This window comes from Diabrotica undecimpunctata, chromosome 8, assembly GCF_040954645.1.
Source record: "Diabrotica undecimpunctata isolate CICGRU chromosome 8, icDiaUnde3, whole genome shotgun sequence".
NCBI classification, from domain to species: domain Eukaryota; kingdom Metazoa; phylum Arthropoda; class Insecta; order Coleoptera; family Chrysomelidae; genus Diabrotica; species Diabrotica undecimpunctata.
The window spans coordinates 38077329-38098318 of NC_092810.1; the positions used below are offsets into that span (position 1 = coordinate 38077329).

Consider the following 20990-nt stretch of genomic DNA (forward strand, 5'->3'; position numbering starts at 1 on the left):
ACCAGCTCCGAAGGTATCCCGTTTTTGCACCGAATGCAAAATGGACGCGAATGTCTATTGATTACATCTGCAGGCGGACTCCCACTACTCGTTTATTTGACAAATATTTGTCACTTGCTTATATTTGGCATGTAGTAAAAGTGATTGACTCGGCCATTATTTGTACAATTATTTGCCGCATACGAAGTCCAGCTGGTTATCGGTAAATATGCCGCGAGTCAAAGGGATTTCAATTATTTGGGTATTTGACAACTTCATACTCATCAATGCGCTTCCACTACTTGCCTACTTGGTCGCAATTAATTTTTGCAGTACTCTGTGTTTGGCTTCCTTAGAGCGAGCGTTGTGTGACTTTTTAATATTGTTAATTCTAGCGTTTTTCTGTACTCGCCAAGTACCACAGTATCGGCGTACTTGCGCAGTACTTGAAATTAAATTCGAAACACTTGGTGTAGTTGAGCTGCTTGGTTTTAGCACCAATCGATAAAACGCCTTTGAATAATCTTTAATATCGATTAAAATCGAAAAATTAATGGTAAAATATGGAGTTGTGTAAGAACATAAATTTTACTGGCAATATTTGTACAGTTTTTCTTTTGTTTATATTTTAAAGAACGATATAATATTTCTCTGTCATATTACATCCAAAACAAGTGTTTAATATGATAAAAAAATATTATTATATTATCTTAGCCTGAGTCCCACTTCCCGATTTCATAAGAACGTCTAAATCTCACCCAGTAACCTACATTAAAGTTGCTTACCTGACTCTAAAAGGGCTCTGACTGTTGGAGATGAGAGAGTCGTAATTGTCAAGGAACTCCCACGCTGAGGGGTTGTACACCCTGTTCGACACGGCGCTGGGCGAGATCGTCGGGATCAAAACTTCGTCGATTTTGTGAAGAACCTGAAATTGAGTTGAAACAAAAATTAAAACAAAGCCGCCTAAAGCTGTGGCACGTGGCTGGAGTACACATTAAGCGATTGGGGTGGATGTTGGTGTGTATGCAGAAGGTGTCGTAGCTAGGATTTGTGGCATTAATGGATCAATAACTTGCAATTATCATGAAATTTTTTTGAATTTCGGCAAAACAAGTAATCTTGGTATACTCCATCCCACGAATATACGACTGTTTGGGATTATTGCGACAACGAATATTTTACTGTGCAAGTAGAAGTATGAAAGTAAATTGGTCTAATTATTATTCCAATAAAAAGGGTCTACTGTTAGTATGACATCTGAACTAAAATTATTTCAGTTAATAGATGTTCAGATAGACCCAACATTTATTGTGAAATTTAATCCGAAAATAACAAAAAATTTTTACCAAACGCTCATTTTTACGCAAATGTGTTCATCAGACATTTGGGTTGGATGAAATGGTGAAATGTATACACCAAAGAGGCGTGCCGGGTTTCTTTGATATTACATTATTTTATTACTTTATTAGGTACTACAACTGTAATAAAAATAAATGTACTATTTTTAATATAAATGAAAAGAAATTGGCAGAACGATGGTTCAGAAACCAGAAAAAGAATCTATATAATATTTAGTTTTAAATATTTGTTTGCTTTGAGTGGATGTACTCTAAACGTTCCGAAAGTAACGGGTATAACATACCGGCTATTAATAGTTAAAGTACCGAGACGTTACAGATATTAAAAAGTAACGAAAATTTACATAGAGTTGCATATATCGCCGACTGATTTTAGTTTTAAAAATCGTCCGTATAGAGGTTTCCGGTGAAGAGAGGTGTCCGTTAAGAGAGAGTTTAATGTAGTGTACTTGTTTATTGAAGCCAAAAATGCCGAGACGTGTTTTAGATGTAGACAACTTTATATTTAATGTACTTTCTTATTTTACTGCTGAGAAAACAAACGGGGGCCCTTTGCGACCTGTTCAGTCCGTACATAAACGTGTGTGTGATGCACTCTGTATTGGCGAAACAAAACTAAAGTCGGTTTTGCAAAAAGCAAAAAAAGTGGAAAAGTGAACAAAATGTCGCACAATATAAATCTCGCCGACAACCAAAGACTATAGATTTTCCCAAAGGTTGCAACTTTGAAATTCGTGAGACAATATATAAAATGCCCGAAAAGAAAGAACATGTTTCTTTAGGTTCAGTGCTACAAAAATTAAAAGACAGAAATATATTTGAAATTTCCAGAACAAGTCTCTGGAGAGTTTTAAGACAGATTGGTTTTAAGTTCAAAAAGGAAGACAATAGAAAGGCTTTGTGTGAAAGAGCTAGTGTCGTTCACAAAAGAATTTAAAAAAAAATGTTCTTCCTTCGTTTATTTAGACGAAACATGGATTTTTGCTAAAGGCGGTATCAAACGAATTTGGCAGGACGAGAGCATAAAATCCATAAAACACATCGATAACGAGGGAAAGAGATATATTATAGTGCATGCAGGTGGAAAACATGGTTTTATTGAGGGAGTAGATCTTGTGTTTTCATCAAAATCAAAATCAGCCGATTATCATGACAATATGAATACGGAGATGTTTGTGAAATGGTTGAAAGAAAAACTGTTGCCAAGTTTACATGAACCATCCGTTACAGTACTGGATAATGCTGCGTACCATTCGGAAATTTTAAATAAGCAACCAACAAATACCTGGAACGTAGATAAAATAAAAGAATGGTTAACGAATAAAAATATTGCATTTCCTCAATACTGTTTTAAGCCTCAATTACTAACGTTAGCTAAAAGTCATGCACAACCAAACATATATATATATATATATATATATATATATATATATATATATATATATATATATAGTAGACGAAATTATACATAGCTTTGGACATCGTGTGTTAGGACTACCGTTCTACCATTGCCAATTCAATCCAATTGAATATATTTGGGGGATATGCAAAACCTATTATGATAACCATATTGGATACAAGGGTTACAGTGACGAGGCAGTCTTGGAAACATGGCAACAAGCATTGGATATTGCCACTCTTGAAATTTGGGGAAAAAGTGTAAAAAAATGTGAAGACTTAATCGAAGAATGGTGGATCCGTGAAGGTCGCATCGAAGCAGTAAATCCTGTCATAATTTACCATCCGAATGAGGATAACGACGACAGTGATTATGGCTATGAATCTGATGGTTGATGATAGTTTTTGGAGATTCGGAGAATAAGAGAATAAGTAAGTTTTTTTGTTTTTTTTTTTTAATACTAATTGAATATTTATATATATATATATATATATATATTTAATTGTATATAAAATACTATGTCGAACAAATATAATAAACGTCCTAAAAATGAGAGGAAATACATTCTACATAGACACGTGTAAGTACTTTTTACCTGTATAGACCAGTGCCGAAGTTTTTGAAAATGGTAAAAAGTAAAAAAAAATAATAACAGAATGGAACCCATTGAAAAAACAAGAAAGTGTATTAAACATTACAGTAAACATAATTTACAGGCAATCTGAGGTGAGGCAGTGATAGGGGTGAATTTTTAAGGGTAAAAACGATTTACCACAATTTCCGGTAAATCTACAAGTTTTAAGGAACAAAGTTAAATAGCAAAGTTGTAGGTAATAAAAAGATCTACAACTTTTGTTTTTAAATTTTTTTGAATAACCTCACAATTTATGCGAACAATTCAAATAACCGAGTTTTTGGTTTTTAATTTTTATCTTCCATAAAAATATTTTTTTTTTCACGAAATTAGGTAAACACTTACCTTTTTTTGTCTCAAATAGACTGTAATTTTTTTTATTTAAAATATTTATTTTTACCCCTATTTTGATTTATTGTCGAAAAACAATCTTCTTTTTAATCAAAAATTTTTACGTCAAAATATCATCTGCTTTAAAAAAAACGTGTGTGGCAGTCCAGTGTGACTGCCGGTGGAAGTTACACTTCTATACACGCATTCGCCGTTACAAATTTATTTGGGAGTCAATCTGCACAATCATTACATATGTAATTCTATAGGTAAGGCATAGCAGAAAGAGAAAGAGAATTAATAACAACTTTCTAACAATGAAGGATTAAATCAATATTTTGATGAAAATGTATATTTTTATTTTCATATATGTATGAAAGGAGTTGAATGCAAATTTTTTTTACACGTACTCTGCAGTAGAATTAATTGTTTATTTTGTTATTAATATAATAATACAATACAAATTAAACTGCAATATTCATAAGTATTTAAAAATAACAATATTATACATAAAAAAATACACTACAATACAGTGCAACATAATTCCATATATAATAATACAATACAAATTAAAATGCAATATCCATAAGTATTTAAAAATGACAATAATGTAATATTATTAATAAAAAAGTCCTCCCCGACTGGGAATCGAACCCCGGTCTCCCGCGTGACAGGCGGGGATACTGACTACTACACTACCGAGGACATGACACAAATGTATTTCAAAATTGACAGTTCTGGATCATACAGTGATTTATTGAGATTATTATTTTGAAATACAAAAGAATAATATAATTATGAACATTTAATAAATAATACAAAACATATCACATAAATAATAATATTAATAAATATTTTATTATATGTATAATATTATATGTATATATATCTTTATATAATATATATAATATTAAATTATATATACAAAAGGAACATTTTTATATTCAAGAGAGGAAGAGAGAGAAAATATATCTTTTGTCTCTCTCTTACTCATTATCTTACATATGTAATGATTTTACAGATTCACTCCCATACAAATTTCCAACGTGGAGCGCACGTATAGAAGTATAACTTCAAAAAAGTCGTTGAGCTTTTTATTTTAATTCTCTACTTTCTGATGATGCAAAAAAATATACATTAGTAAGTAAGGCGAGTTTTCTGAGACAAAACAAAAAACTCAAATTCAAATTTTTTTATCATTATGTAAAACATTAAGATTTTTATTAAAATTGACAATTTAATTACTAAAAAAACGTTGTAATCCAACGTCAAGCTTGAATACTACATTGATAAACTACAAAATTGCAAACCGAAATATACTACTTAACAACTTATTAAGTTGATAAACGTTATATTTTATAAGACGTGTACAATATTTTGAGAAAGTTGTAAGAAATCCTTTAAATTATAGGCGTATGTGCCATTTATTGCAATTTTGAGGTAACTTATATACCTAGACATCCCAGGCGAAATTATAACCAATCAAATGGTATTTTATAGAAAAGTGGTGAATAAGTTAGAGTGATCTGGGCCTTAGTACGTATTGACTATTTCGTAGCAGCAGGAATACCGAGTATTGCAAGTATACGTATATCTGAGTTGTTAATATAGTCGGGAAGATAATAAGTGAAATTAATCATCCAAAATCATGCGCCATAAGTGGTAAAATGTAGCCAAAATCACGTGCACATAATAAAATCTTGAAAATTTTGAATGAGGTCATTGACGGCACGTAAGAAAACATGTTTCCTTGTAGGTCACTTTACATTGTAAGAATAGAATACTATATGTCTGCTTTCTGCTTTCAAGTAAGCGGATGAGCAGAAGTCAACTACGACATACCTAAAGATGTAAAATACTCTAATTAGTATATTCTTTTTATTTCAGTAAGATATTCAATTATTTAGTTTATCTATATTTTGTCTGTATGTGCATAATGTCTTATAAAACATGCCAAAACGTATTTATTCGGAAGAAGTTATACATCGAGTCATGCATTACATAAATCATATTGTTACAAATACATTCTTTTCTGATATTGATTATATGTATTTCGTTTACTTCAGTAAACAGAACAAAACGCAATTATCAAGATTTTAGGTTTATATCTGAGAAAAATTTAATTCTCTTGAGTGTTAAATAACCGAGATAGTATACTTAATAGCGAAATTAATCAATGTCTCGAAATTATGTCAAAATGTGTTTACATAGCCAAATAAACACACAAAAGATGAATCAACAGCTGAATCAGCAGATCGCTGTAACGACGCAACGAAGCAAATAACTGCTTGAGAAATAACGAATTTTAAATATTTTTGATGCTGCGATTTTAAAAATCTCTTCTTTTTTTATGGTAGTTTTTTTTAATCGATTGTACAATTTAAATTTCGCTCAGAAAGATATACACAACTGACTAACACTAAATATGATAGATCATGTTATTGTAGAATCTATTCACTAATAGTAGAATATTTGCTTGCAATTAGATTCATCAGTACTGTAACAATTTATTATAATATTTTTTTCTTATATGGTACTTACATTTAATAATTTTTACAGCTTAATATGTTTATTTAAGGGAGTTTACCATTACTCAGACTACCACTGCTGTTACCGCCTGTTAACGTAATCAGTTAAGCGCCTGTTAACGTATAGTGTCAACATGAACAACGTATTCCCACATTCGTTTTTCCTCCTTCCGTCCTTGGGAAATAGCATTCTGCCATGCTAAAAGCGTAATCTAACGGGCAATACTGACCATATACGTACCCTTTCTCTGCTACTGACACGATTCGTGGTAACAGTCATGGCGATAGCTAAACGATACGAAAAACCTAGCTGATCACGCTCATGACTTATTTACTTAGTACTTGTCAAACTATATGAGAATAGTTATGAATTTATTACTTTAAAAGAAACTTTTTAAATCTACATATAGGAGAAGAAGAGAAGCTTTAAGCCTACCAATTTTTCGCAGCAAGATAAATCGCTGTCAAACTTTTTGCAATCGCACCGGGAACGTAAAAGTTTGAAGTGTCAGTTGTGTAAGTTTTTAAAGCATGCGTCGATAAATAGTATTAATAATCTACACATTATCACTTGTCAAACCACTGTTGTTGCTCGCTAAATCTATTTTACTCTATCTTTCATACCTCACGTTTTTAACAGCTGGCAGCCCTAATTTGCGATTATTTTTTCTAAAACAACTTTATATCATCATAAAAAAGAAGTAGCTTTAATTTGTTAAAAAAAACTACATATACGTCATGAGCGGCGTATTTTATTTAAAAAATAAATAAACGATATAAAAGTTATTGTGTTCAAAAATTAATTACTTTTAATTGAATTAAAAATATTGACGTTCACTTTTTGACTGACAACCTGTTATCAATGTATTCTCCCAATTTTAAATGTTTAAAACAATGTGTATTTGATTAACTACATTATGGATGTAATGATTTTACAGAGACATCTTGTACTATTAGAGTACTATGATTAAAGCTCGGATTATAGGCAAAATGCCATTTTTGCCTATTTTGCCTATTATAATTGTTTTTTGCACTTTTTGCCTTTTTTCGTAAATTCCGCCTATTTGTGCCTTTTTTAAAATTTCATGGTACTACCCATGATATTATTCTATTACTAAACCATTCTATAATAAAATTGTGGGCCAATAATAAAATATCAATGGTTTGTTTATATAACAGATTTCTAGGAAAATGTACCTGATCGAGACTTGAGGATTAACTATTTGGAAATCCCTAAGCTTTATTAGTTTATTATCAGTTGTACAGTCGGTTACTGTATCAGAGTTTAGTCACAAATTGCTATATCCTAGTTTAGTTTTGTTGCGTATACCGAAAAGCAAAGAACACGTTTTAAGACGTTTTAGACATTTGTGTGAAAAGATGACATCTAAATTAAGGCTATGGATCGCACCTTATTCGGAACTTTCTCTAGAAGGAGATGGAGCATTTTGTAAACCATGCGGCAAATCGGTAAGTTTTATTTTTTCTCTCTTTTTCTCGTCCCACAACATAACTAAATTCTAAAGTTTTTAGAATTCTAATTATTTTTTTTTTAATTCTCAGATTTCAAGTAGAAAAAAGTACTTTATTGATCAGCATTGTGGAACCCCACTTCATAAACGTAATTTGGAAAAATTAAATTCCTCTAAGTTAGCCCAAATATCTCTGCGGGATAGTTTAAGCAGTTCAAAAAAAAGGAGGAAGACGCATTTAAATTTGATTTATGCCAGATGATGATTGCATCCAACATTCCTCTATATAAAGTTAATAACCCTAGTTTTAAATGCTTTTTCGAAAAAATATCTTAATAAATCCTTACCGGACGAGAGTACATTGAGAAAACATACTGTGGAAAAATGTTATGTGGAATGTATTTCAAAAATTAAGCGGGAGTTAGAGGGCAATTTTTTGTATATTATCGTGGATGAAACGACAGATGTATGCGGCAGGTAAATAGCTAATTTAATGATTGGAATTTTTAACGAAAACTTTGCGAGAAAACCTTATTTAGTTGCCGTTAAAGAATTGGAAAAAACAAACAATTTAACAATAAGTCGATTTATACAAGATAGTTTAACAAACCTCTTTTTACCCAACGCTATACCAGTGAATAAAATAGTTTTTATGCTTTCAGATGCTGCGGCATATATGTTAAAAGCTGCTGTTAATTTAAAGATTTTTTATCCTAATTTAATTCAATGCACTTGTGTAGCCCACGGGGTAAATAGAATTGCTGAAGAAATAAGAAATCTGTTTCCGTTGGTAAATAATTTTATAAATTTTATGAAAAAAGTTTTTGTAAAGGCTCCGTTGAGGGTGCAAATATATAAAGAAAGACATCCCGGGGTCCCTTTGCCACCTAAACCAGTAATTACAAGGTGGGGAACCTGGCTCGAAGCAGTTTTTTTTTACTTTGAACACTGCAATGAAATAGAATTAGTTATGTCAGAATTTGATGATGATATTTCCGAAGCCATTCGAGAAGCAAAAAAAATATTAAAAAATCCCAAATTGAAACAGGAACTCGCTTATATCAATGACAATTATAAATTAATAGTTACCACAATTATCTTATTAGAAAAACAAGAGATAAATTTATGTGAGTCAGTAGAATTAATAGATAATTTAAAGACGAAAATTAAATCGGCACCTGGAAGTAACGGTCAATTAATTTAAAAAAAAAATGAAATACGTTTTCGACAAGAATGAAGGTTTTTCGTTTTTATCTAATGTTGCTAAAGTTTTGAATGGGACATTTTCCGAGGAATTTCAAATTATGTCAGATTTATTATTCGCTCTGAAATATGCTCCAATTACATCTGTCGATGTCAAACGTTCGTTTTCAATGTACAAATTAATTTTAAGTTATCGAAGACATAGTTTTAAGACCGAAAATATTGAAAAACATTTAGTTGTTTCTATTAATGATAAAATTTTAAGTGGTTACAATGTTTAATTATTAATTTACAGTTATTTAGTTACTAGTTTATTTATACTAATGTTATGACTACGATGTGTAAATATACCTGCCTTAAGTTAATATTACGTTAATTCACTTTGTACAATAAATAATAAGTTATATTCCTTTATTGCCTATATTTTGCCTAAATGTTAATATTCCTGCCTTTTTTAATAAAAATCTTTGCCTATATAGGCGCATTTTTCTTCAATTTATGTTGCCTATAAATCCGAGCTTTACTTATGATGATTGCGAACCACCAAAAACTTTGTAAATTTCTGCATTCTTCATTACTTCTTCATAATTTTATTTTAAACACACTTCAAATTTTTAAATGCCGTATAATTGATCTAAAACAAAACCTGGTTTCAGATCTAAAAGCAGTAATTTATTTCAATGCTTTTCCCTCTTTTACCGATGGTAAATAAACGCTTGTCATCTGTATTGTGTATTCGAGAGAATTAGGCAGACAGGGAGAAAATTTCATCCATTAAAGACACAACCGCAAAAGCGCGGCTGCGGGGCATTTTCCAAATGGAAAAAGAAAAAAGAACAATATCCACTTATCTCTACTAAGAGTGGATATGTGTGTTGATCCGTCGAAAGGTTTTCCCACACAACTGCGTATTTTTATTTTGTTGACAAAAATATGTTCTGCTAAAACAGTGTCGTTACTCAATATCACTTAATTCTGTAAGTGATATGAGCTTCAGCGACAGGAATAACAAATAATATTTTTTATTACTAGTACCCCAGTCTTATATTTTGAAGGTGCTAAAATGTATATGAGGGATAGCTGATGACAAATCCTTAAGACGCACAGCTGATTTTGTTTTGTTTTATGAAACAATCATAAATTTCAGACAAAAATGGTTCAAATAAAAGTTATAGGCTTAAAAAATTTTTAATTTGCGAGTTTTTTAATTAAAATACATAAATTGTCCGAGATAATTACAAAAAACCAGCCTTATTTGCAGAGGCTTCTGCCTTTTTTTTTTTTTTTTTTTTTTTTTTTTTGGGAGGTGGAATCTTCTAAAGACCGTCTGGGATCGGGTGTTAGCCCTTTACCCAGGTGTGTCGGATTCAATCTCTTACGCTTCACCGCGTGACGAGACCGCCTACCGACTAAACCACCCCCTCTTTCTCCGACCGACGGGCCCGGAACCGCTCTTAGCGAGCATATCTGGCCCATCAGCCTTACTCTTAACTTCCCTCTGGCACTTTTCGCGTGCATTACATGGATTTGACGGCCTCCCGGCCTCCCTCACCAGCACAAGGCTCGGGCGAGACTGGTCGGTGAAGCTACCGTCCTGCTCAATCCTCATTCTGGCGAGACAGCCTGGTTGCCACCCCTTCCACATTGAAACTAACGAGTAGAACCAGTTGGCAATTAACAGTAACACCATTCATTCATACTTTCATCAATTCAGTTCCGCATTCATACCCTCATTCACTAATTTTCGGGGTATCGGGACATCCGACGGGATTGGATGTAAAAAGTCTTTTCCCGTCCCATGTCCCGCGGCCCCGACAATGAAATAAAATAAATAAATTAATAAATAAAAATAGATAAAAAATAAGTTAAAAGTAATGTAGATAAAATAAAAATAAAAACAACAGCTAAAATTGGTATAGATAAGATATAGTAAAAACGAAAGTAACTTGAATAAATAAAATGCAATAAAATAAGTAAATAAATAACACATTTTTTAAAACAGTAAATAAATATAGCGGTCAATCCATCTGCAGCCGCCTCTCTTTCTCTTCCTTGTGCTTTATGGTTTTTGTAACAAAGGCAATGATCAGTTCGAAATCGTGCTTGCTGTCGATGGCTTTATCGATCAGCTCGTGAGGCTCGCCTAGTGGAGATCCCAGGCTCAGCTGCAGTTCGTTTCGCCCCGTGTGGTATGCAGGGCAGTCGAAAACAACATGCTGCGCATCGTCCACCACTCCACACTCAGGACATAGATCGTCTCCGGACCTACCGATTCTGTGGGTGTATTTCCGAAACGATCCGTGCCCCGTCAGAAACTGCGTGAAGTAGTAGTTGACGCGCCGATGCCGACACCCGTACCATCTCACTACATCCGGGACCAGGGACCTCGTCCAGGCCGCCTTTTCGACTTCGGCTGTCCATTCCCTCTGCCACATCTCCAAGCTTCTGGCTCTTTCTTGTGGCCCTGAACCAACCGCCCCGTTGCCCCTCTGATACATTCGAGCTCTTTCCCTGGCCAGGATGTGCACGGGTACAGAACCAGCCACTACCTGTAAGGCAATGGTAGATACAGTTCTGTACGCGCTGCACACCCTGATCAGAGGTTTCCTTTGAGCCCTAAGGAGCATGTCCTTATATTTCTTCATCTGGAGGACCTCGTGCCACACGGGGGCCCCGTATAAGATGATCGATAATATTGATTGTAACATAACTGATCTCTTCTGAGATCCGGGCCCCCCTATGTTTGGCAATAATTTGTTCAATGCTGAGGTCCTCCCTTCCGCCTTTCGACATGCTTCTTGTATGTGCTGCCCAAAGGTAAGTCGGTCGTCGAAAGTAATACCGAGATACTTGACTGTCCTTTGGGGTCTTATTTCGGAGCCTTGATATTTGAAAACCAAGTCATCCCTTTTCCTTGGTCCTCTCAGAATTATTATCTCTGTTTTGTCTACTGCTAATTTTAAGTCGTTCTTCTCGATCCACGCCGCGGTCGTGTTTATTGCTTTATTTACCTTTTCTGTTATGCCCCAATTCTTATCATCCTCAACCAATAAGGCTAGATCGTCTGCGTATGCTATCGCTTTGACTCCTTGTCTCTGCTTGTGAATTTCTAGTACCCCATTGTATAACATGTTCCAGAGTAAGGGTCCCAGGACTGACCCCTGGGGTACTCCCGCGGTCATTTGTTTCTTTTTCTTCTTGGATATGCATACGGATCGTTCCGAAAGGTAGTCCTTTATTATATTGGACATATATTCCGGAGCCCCGCTTTCGACTATTCGGTCTACTATGAGGCCCCAGTTTGCTGAATTAAAAGCATTTTTTATGTCCAACAGAACAAGAACTACCCATCTTTTCTTGCTTGATTTGGCCGCGTTCCTTATCCAGGTCGCGGCGTCGATTGTCGATCTGCCTTTCCTAAATCCGTACTGTTGGTTGGATAAGACTCTCTCATCTTCCAACATGCCTTCCAGCCTCTTCTTGATAAGTCTTTCGTAAAACTTACCAAGGCAGTCCAGAAGGCATAATGAACCCCAAAGATCAACCTGGTATAAGGATTTTGCAGGTGAACGTAGGCAGGGCGCGCCGAGCGCACGACCTCATCTACGCAAAAGCCTGCAAGCTAAATATAGATCTGCTCATCGTACCCGAACCTAACAAAAAGATAACGACAGGCGGTGGGTGGATACAAGACGAGGGGAAAAATGTAGCGGCGCTCATTAAAAATAGGGATGTCGGAGTGCAGAGCATTGTCAGGGGAGGAAATCATTTACTCATTAGGTTGAGGGATTTCAGCCTCCTGGCATGCTATGTATCTCCAAACATCCCTATGATGAGATACGAAACAATCGTTAATGAAATAATGGGTGCCGCTATAAACGAAAAAAAAATACTGATCGCCGGGGACATAAATGCGAAGTCCAGACAATGGGGTTCCCCCATAAACGACAAAAAGGGGGAACTCTGGAATGAATGGATAGCCCAGGCTGGCCTCCAAGTGCTGAACAACAATAAGCCAACCTTCGTACGGGGGGCCAGCCAATCACACATTGACATCACATTCGCGAGCGAAGGGCTATCCAGGAATGTGTACGGGTGGGATGTACTCGACGATCAGCTCTTCACCTACCACCGATATATACAATTTGAGGTAAAGGTTAAAGGGGGGATAAAGCGGTCGATAGGTACAGCAAAATCATATTTCAACAAAAACAAGTACCTATCGGAGGTCAGAAAAATAAATGAAGATGAGATTTCTGACCTCGGCCAACTTCGAACAGCTCTACAAAATGCGGCAAAATTGGCTACCGAGAAGAAGAAACATGGAAAAAAATCCCCCTATTGGTGGACAGATGAGATAGAAGATCTACGGGAGAGATGCCTCAGAGCTCGAAGGAATTATACGAGAAGCCAGGGCAACCTCGAGCTTAAAGATACATACAAGGATTTGAAGAAAAGATTAAATAATACAATAAAAAAAGAGAAAAAAGAAAAGTGGCATACCCTGATAAAAGCACTCGACGAGGATATATGGGGTGATGCATACAAAATCACAATGAAGACCTTAAAAATAATGGCCCCATATAGACTCGACGAAGACCAGCGGATGAGATCAGCTGAACTCCTCTTTCCCACCAAGGACATGCCAGATTTCACCAAGGTTTTCCCAACCATGATAGAGGAGTTTACAGAAGAAGAGGTGAAAACCGCTGGTCAGGATACGAAGACAGGGAAAGCTCCCGGCCCTGACGGGCTGCCACCAGAGGCAATAAAGATAATAGCAACTGAGAAACCAGGTTTGATCAGAAGAATATTTAATGATCTACTGCAGAAACAAGAGTTTCCCAAGGACTTGAAGGAGGCAAACTTGGTTCTACTCCTAAAGCCCGGGAAACCCCCTGATTCACCGACCTCTTATCTTCCAAAAGAGGCTTCTGCCTTAGCTTTTGCTACTGCTACTTTTGCTTTGTTCTTGGTGACAGTATAGTTTTAAAGATCTGAGTCCGACCTATTTTTTTGTCACTGTTAATAACTTAACTTAACATAACGTTCTCTTGTACCAAAGTACTTTCTAAATCCCAGTTTGATTTCTGTTATTCTAGCGTCTTGTTTTTTGTAGTCACGTTCATGTTTAACTTGTAAAAATACTTTTAAAACATGATTTATCAAGCTGATTGTTCTATATTCTTTAAATTTAATTGCGTTGGGTTTCGTGGGTATTGCGGTGAACACAGATATTAGCCATTCGTTACTAATTTCTCCAGTATCGTAGCTTTCATTGCATAATTCTACTAGGATATTAATGTAGTTATTAGCAGCATTAAGATTTATGTAGGTAATTCATCTGGTTTCATTAGTTTATCATTTCTTATACGTTTTAATGCTGTATTAGTTTTTACTTTAATGACTGTCCACTTTAAGTCTATTTCTTCCTCTTGGTTCTATTGCCTCCATTTTTTCGTTATCTTCTTATATTTGGATCGCTTTGGATTTGACTCAAAACTCACAATCAAGATCAAGGTATTAATTTACAAACAAATGCTCAAACCAGTGTAGTTCAATGGTTAACATTTATGGGACTGCACTAGCGAGAGTAACTATGTTTGCCTTCAAAGAGTCCAAAACCGAATACTAAGCAACATAGTCAACGCTCTGTGGTATATCCGCAACAAAGACCTAAATTGGAAACTTCGTATAGCAACAATTAAAGAGGAAATAAAGAAGAAGAATATTATATATTCTTCCCTTCTATTTATTTTGTCTTTGCTTTTAATTATTATTTTTGTCCATTATTTTCCAATATCGAATGAAATACTCTCTGAAGTTAAAGAAAACTGTGAAATCTTTATACTAGGAGATTTAAATGACAGAGTAGGGAGAGAAGAAAATAACAGAGTCGTAGGAAGATATGGGGAACAAATAACCAATGACAATGGAATACGTCTTAGAGATTTTTGTGAAACAATGTCTCTCAAAATTATGAATGGATTTTTTCAACATAAAGACATCTGCAAATGTACATGGATACAACGTACTAGAAATCTGCGCTCAATAATCGACTATGTAATCCAACGTCAAACTTTTCAGCTGAAAACAACTGACGTAAGGGTAAACCGTGGATCAGAATGTGGATCAGACCATCGTTTACAAATGGCCAACGTGATAGAACTATCGCAAAAACAATAACATTCAGGTACAGAATATAGAAAAGGGACAAGAAGTAACATCCCCTAAATATAACCTAGAAAGCTTAAAATAAGATTCAATGAATTTTTTTTATAAATTATGACTGGCCACAAAATTACAAGATGTGGATCGAGAAAATATATCAGCGGAAGAATTATACCGGCAACTAAAAAAATGCATTCATAAGGCTGCAAGTGAAACTTTTGGTATAAAGACAAAAATAAAACAAAAAAATTAAGAATGGTGGTCGGAGAATATGCAAACGTTAGTAAACAAGAAGAAAACTGATTATCAGAAATGGATGTCAACGAGAAAGGAGGAAGATTACAAGATATATAAAAAATTAAATCGAGATGTAAAAAGAGAAGTAGTGAAAAGTAAAAATGAGATGTGGGATCGAAGATGTGCAGAGGTGAATAGGCACATGGGTGGAACAAGACTTGGGCGAGTGTGGAAGGTGATAAAGTCTCTCCGGAGGGAAGAAAAGGAAAAATCTAACTTACAGTTAGTAGATCTGAAACAGTGAAAACACCATTAGGAGGTCTCACTGACAGAGGATAGATGTAAATTCCAAGAGATCGAAATGGAAGAAATATCCGAACATACACAAACAATTGAGATAACAACCGGAGAGTTAAGCGGTGCCCTCAAAAGATCGAAAAACGGTAAAGCAGCAGGACCTAGGGACATCCCAATTGAGTTGGTAAAATATGGACCAAAAATATTACATAAGATGTTGGTTCAACTATTTAACAAATGCTTAAATGGACAAAATATTCCTGATGATTTTATTGTTGAATACATCAGCAATATTCAAGAAAGGGGATAAATGCAAATGCTTTAATTATAGGGGAACAAGTGTTATCCGCTCAGAGGGAAATGTTGTGCGGTCGAATAATAAAAGAAAGAATAGAATTAGAATACGAAGACATAGAAGAACAAAATGGATTTCGTGCAGAAAGATCGTGCACTGAGCAGGTAATCGAAAACCGGAAGGCAAGGAATCTATCTACCCACCTAGTGTTTGTAGATTTAGAGAAGGCATACGATACGGTACCTTTGAAAAAACTGTTTTAATTATTGACGAAAGTAGGTCTCAGTAGAGAATATGTGGATGCTGGATGTGATATAAAAAAATGCAAAAAGTGTCGTTAAAGAAGGAAACTTTATATCTGAATCATTTCCCATAACAAAGGGGCTTAAACAAGGATGTTGTCAATAAGAGGGTTAAAAACATTTTTATTGAATTATATTGCTTTCTTTTTAAGTGTATAATAGAAAAATGTTGCGCTACTGTTTTGTGATCTAAAACCCCAGGATTGTTCCAAACAGTGGCAGTATCTAATGGTAAAAAATAGCTTCAACATAATATATCTTGACGTAACCGAAAGGTGCGGGCGGAACTGAAGGAAAGAGAAAGAGAAATGTAATTGGAAAATAACTGTGAATTCGGAAGTGAATAAAAAATAGGGTTGCTTCCATTAAATTGAACTTATCTAAAAACCTTTTATAAAAACAAAAATAAAAAAGAACTTAATTTGTTTCGTAGGAAAGAGGTATCAGTAGTTTTTTTGTAATATATGTAGTTCGAGTTTGCTGTCGCTAAATGAAAATTGATTTTAAAACAATGACACAAATAATTTTGATGCCTATGTTGCAGGTAACTTGATCATTTCATCATTTCATTGAGTTCTCCAAATTTCTTGCAGCCCATGCTTTCGTTTTTCATCGTTTTTAAGTTTTCTTTGGCCTTTTTTTTCGTACGATTCAATGTTATCAAATTTAAGATTTTTGAAGCAAAGCTTCTACACTGGCGTTGAATTACGTTTTTCTCTATAGTAAAATGTTGAGGTGAGCATCACGTAATTAGCGCCACGAGAAGGCGTCACGAGTTAATGGAGTTTCGCCCAATTTTTAAATGTACGAAAGACCTCATTTAATTTTAAATATATACATATATATATATATATATATATATATATATATATATATATATATATATTAAATTAAATGGCCAAATATATGGCCTAGGAGGACAAATTCGTTGAACTTCCCGTGCTCGAATCGGTATCAATAAAGTGTTATGATCATTTCGGCCTATCCCAGCCTCATCAGACACTTGGACTGATACAAATTTAAACTCGGCAAGTCCAACGAATGTCTCCCAAAACTTCACTACAACAGTAGTTAGCTTACAAAGGCGCCACCTGCTTTGGCGGCCGTGAACGAAAACGATATGATAATATCGTTTTCTGTATCCTTTGCGCTATGCGAAATGTGTAAAAGATAAAATCTTTTAGCGAAAGCCGCTATCGCTTTATTAAATTAAATATATATAATATATATATATACATATATATATATATATATATATATATATATATATATATATATATATATATATATATATATATATATATATATATATATATAATATATATAATTTAATCATCACAATATAAATTTTCATCACTTGCGTCACTATCGTCATGTGAATCTTCTAATAAGTGTAATAATTCATCATCTGAGATTGGCTGAAAGATTTCCCACCTACCTCATTTAGAAGTCAAAGGTTTGCAATATTCATCACTCATTTTAAAAATAATTTAAAATTAAGGTATGTATTTAAAAACACGTGCAATGGCTCACAGTTAAACCAAAAGATATACAACACCGAACGCGTAGAAAATATTACTTGAATGCATAGCAAAATAAACCGATTAGATTGGATTATGATAATAAAACAAATTATTGGAAATTTAATTTAATCTAAATACATGTGGTGATTCTTTCAAAGCTTACCGATGCATTTACTTTTATTACTTTACAACCTTTTATTACACCTAATTTTGTCGTTCTCGAGCACGTCTAGCTTCAATATTTGAAAAGTAAGCAATAAAATTGGGGATTTCAATTTTTATCATAAAATTGATCAATGGGACAGAAGATATTTGTTAAAATTTGTGAAAAATCCGCCGAGATAACATTCATACATTGTCATATACTCAGAATAAAGTTTAACATCAAAATTCGAAAACCAAACACGAACTCCAGTATATGCCAGGGTTTCCAAGCGGCCAGCAGATATTTGTTGTAATTTGTGAAAAATCCGCTGAGATATTCATATATTGTTGTATAGTCAAAGACCGCGCGACTCGCGTTGGTGGCCTCTGAGGCTTTATTCACTGAACGCGACGGTCGCGTTGTCGGACTTGAACGTGTTAAGGCGCCGATTAAAATATGCACCAGATATTGACCACATGCATCTGTACTTTCCTCGACAATTACGTAAAAGTTTGTTATCGCTTAAAGAAACTTTAATTTCCTCAAATATTCCGTCTCATACAATGCATTCATATTTTCCTTTCTTAGTGTTGACTCGTTAGGAATATGGAAGTTACAATATTTGTTAAAGTCTTAACACAATATTTGAATTTTATTAAATAATGTATATTATTTGTGGGATATTGCGAAAACATAACAGGCAAATACCATTGCGTGTTTCGCAAAGAAAAACCAACTAGGTACATATCAAATATTCCTTATAAGACAATTTAAGACATCTCTTTAAAATGTTTAAAATCCAGATAAATCAGAAAAAGCAAAATGTTTGATTAATCAAGACCTGATAGCAGCAAACAGTCCGTTAAAAAATACTTGAATTACGTGAATTATTTCCTTTCTACAACACAAGTAGAGAATAAGACGTAGCAATTAGCAAAGTATAAAGATTTGGATTAAATAATCCTTTATCGTAACAATTTCTCGACAATAAGTCGAAGTGGTAATAAGAAATGTTCGACAAATTGAAGAGCACTTTATTTTATGTTGAACTGCCACAAAAAATATTTATTACAACCGTATTTAACTAAGATTAACGTTTTGAAGTTATACTTCTATACGCGCCTTCGACGTTGGAAATTTGTACGAGAGTAAATCGGCAAAATCATTACATATGTAAGATAGAGGTAAGAGAGACAGAAGATATATTTTATTTCTCTCTCGAGAATGTATGACCGAGAACTGTCAATTTTGAAATACATTACTGTTGTGTCTAATTGGCAAATTTTTTGCATGTTTTGTTCATACGCTGGTATATGTGCGTTCGAATCCCACTACGAATTTCCTTTTTTATTTTTGAAATATTTAAAAAACCTATGTTAATCTTATTAAATATATGTAATATACGCAAAAATGCGAAATTTTAAAATAAAATGAAAATTTACATAATCCGAGTTGTTGGTTTTTTATGTTTATCTTCCACAAACATTTTTTGAAGTTATACTTCTAGACGCGCCTTCGACGTTGGAAATTTGTACGGGAGTGAATCGGCAAAATCATTATAAATATGTGAGATATAGATAAGAGAGAGACAGAAGATATATTTTCTCTCTCTTTCTCTCTCGAGAATAAAAATGTTCCTTTTGTAAATATATTTAATATTTATTAATATTATTATTATGTTTTTATTAATATTATTATCATGGTAATTTAAACATATGCGTAAGTAAGTTATGTATATTGTCATTTTTAAATACTTATGAATATTGCATTTTAATTTGTATTGTATTATTATATTGAATTATGTTGCAATGTATTGTATTGTATTTTCATATTAATAACAAAATAAACAATGAATTTGACAAATGGCAAACCACTGTCCGCTGAAAAAATTAAGGACCTTAAATATTTGTCCAAGTTAATTTTTCAAGATGCCATGGAATCCATTTTTATGGATTTTTGAACAAAATCAGCTGTGAAGATTTTGAGGAAGATTTGGAAGGAATTGGGTTAAATCCTGATTTCGAGATTTATCAAGATCAAATCGAGTAGAAATTTAATCAGTAACAGTAACTTACTATTAGTAATGAACTCGAATTCGAAGTTTTTTTCTGTGTATTTACCATTTCGGGGGGATAGACGGTTATTGCAAAATGACCAACTTATATTTTTACAATTTTGCAAAAACGGTCTAAGCAGCTTTAAGTTATTTTTGCAATAAACTGTTTTTACTTATTTTGCTTTTGTGCGTTTTTTAAGGTAGTCTGTAATTATTGAAATATAAAAATGTGAAAATAAAGCCTTATTTTCTATCAGTGAATTTTTTAAAGTAGGTAGATACATTATGCTCATTTACTCTGAACCATATATATGTGGCTTAGACTATTATTGCAGAACACCGTCCAGTTATCATACTGTAAAAAATGTATCAAATATATTAAGTAAACTGTCCAAATATCACGGTAATGTTCATCTGACGTTCTGAATTTATAATAAAACTTCTGTTTCTGAGCTAGAAACAAACGAAGCTAATACACTTTACTATTTCGCTTTCTCTCTCTCTCTCTCTCTTTCTCTTTCTCTCTTAAACAAATTGTTGGTGCAATCAACATAATAATAGCAATATACAGTAATTGACTTCTATATTTAGATTTAAACAAGATGCACAAATAATGCTCGTATTACGAAAAGTCAGTAGTCCGGAAAATGATTTTCCTGACTAATATAGCATTATTTCAACTTTACTGTTTATTAAAAGTTCTTCTTTGGCTTTCAGCATCCATTTCTATATTAGACAAGTTCGAGCTGTACTTTAACTATATTATATTATATTGCAAGTTTAATTCAATGTAAGTGCTTTTTGCAGAAAGAAAATACATTTGTATTACTACAAGTGTGTTCGTTATTTTATTAGAATACTTGTTGCAAGATTAATTGAAATTTGTCAAATAGGAGAAATAAATATCTGCGTTAATATTTTATTAGTTATATATTTTCTCACAATATACTCATCGTGCAATTTCGCCTTGACATAGTGATGGATAGACTTGGGAAAATATGCAAAATGTATATACAGGGTGAGTCATGAGGAACTTAACATACTTCTACCATATGTAG

General features: G+C 33.6%; 1 protein-coding gene across 3 annotated transcripts in view; it reads right to left on the reverse strand.

Annotated features, from left to right (window-relative positions):
- Fas1 (fasciclin 1 Fas1 domain-containing) overlaps positions 1–20990 on the reverse strand; it is a 304785-nt gene that overhangs the window by 215452 nt on the left and 68343 nt on the right. For all 3 annotated transcript variants that reach the window (XM_072540109.1, XM_072540108.1, XM_072540107.1), the window contains exon 3: positions 765–907. In XM_072540109.1, coding sequence (XP_072396210.1) covers positions 765–907 — 143 coding nt within the window. The remainder of the gene's footprint in view (positions 1–764; positions 908–20990) is intronic.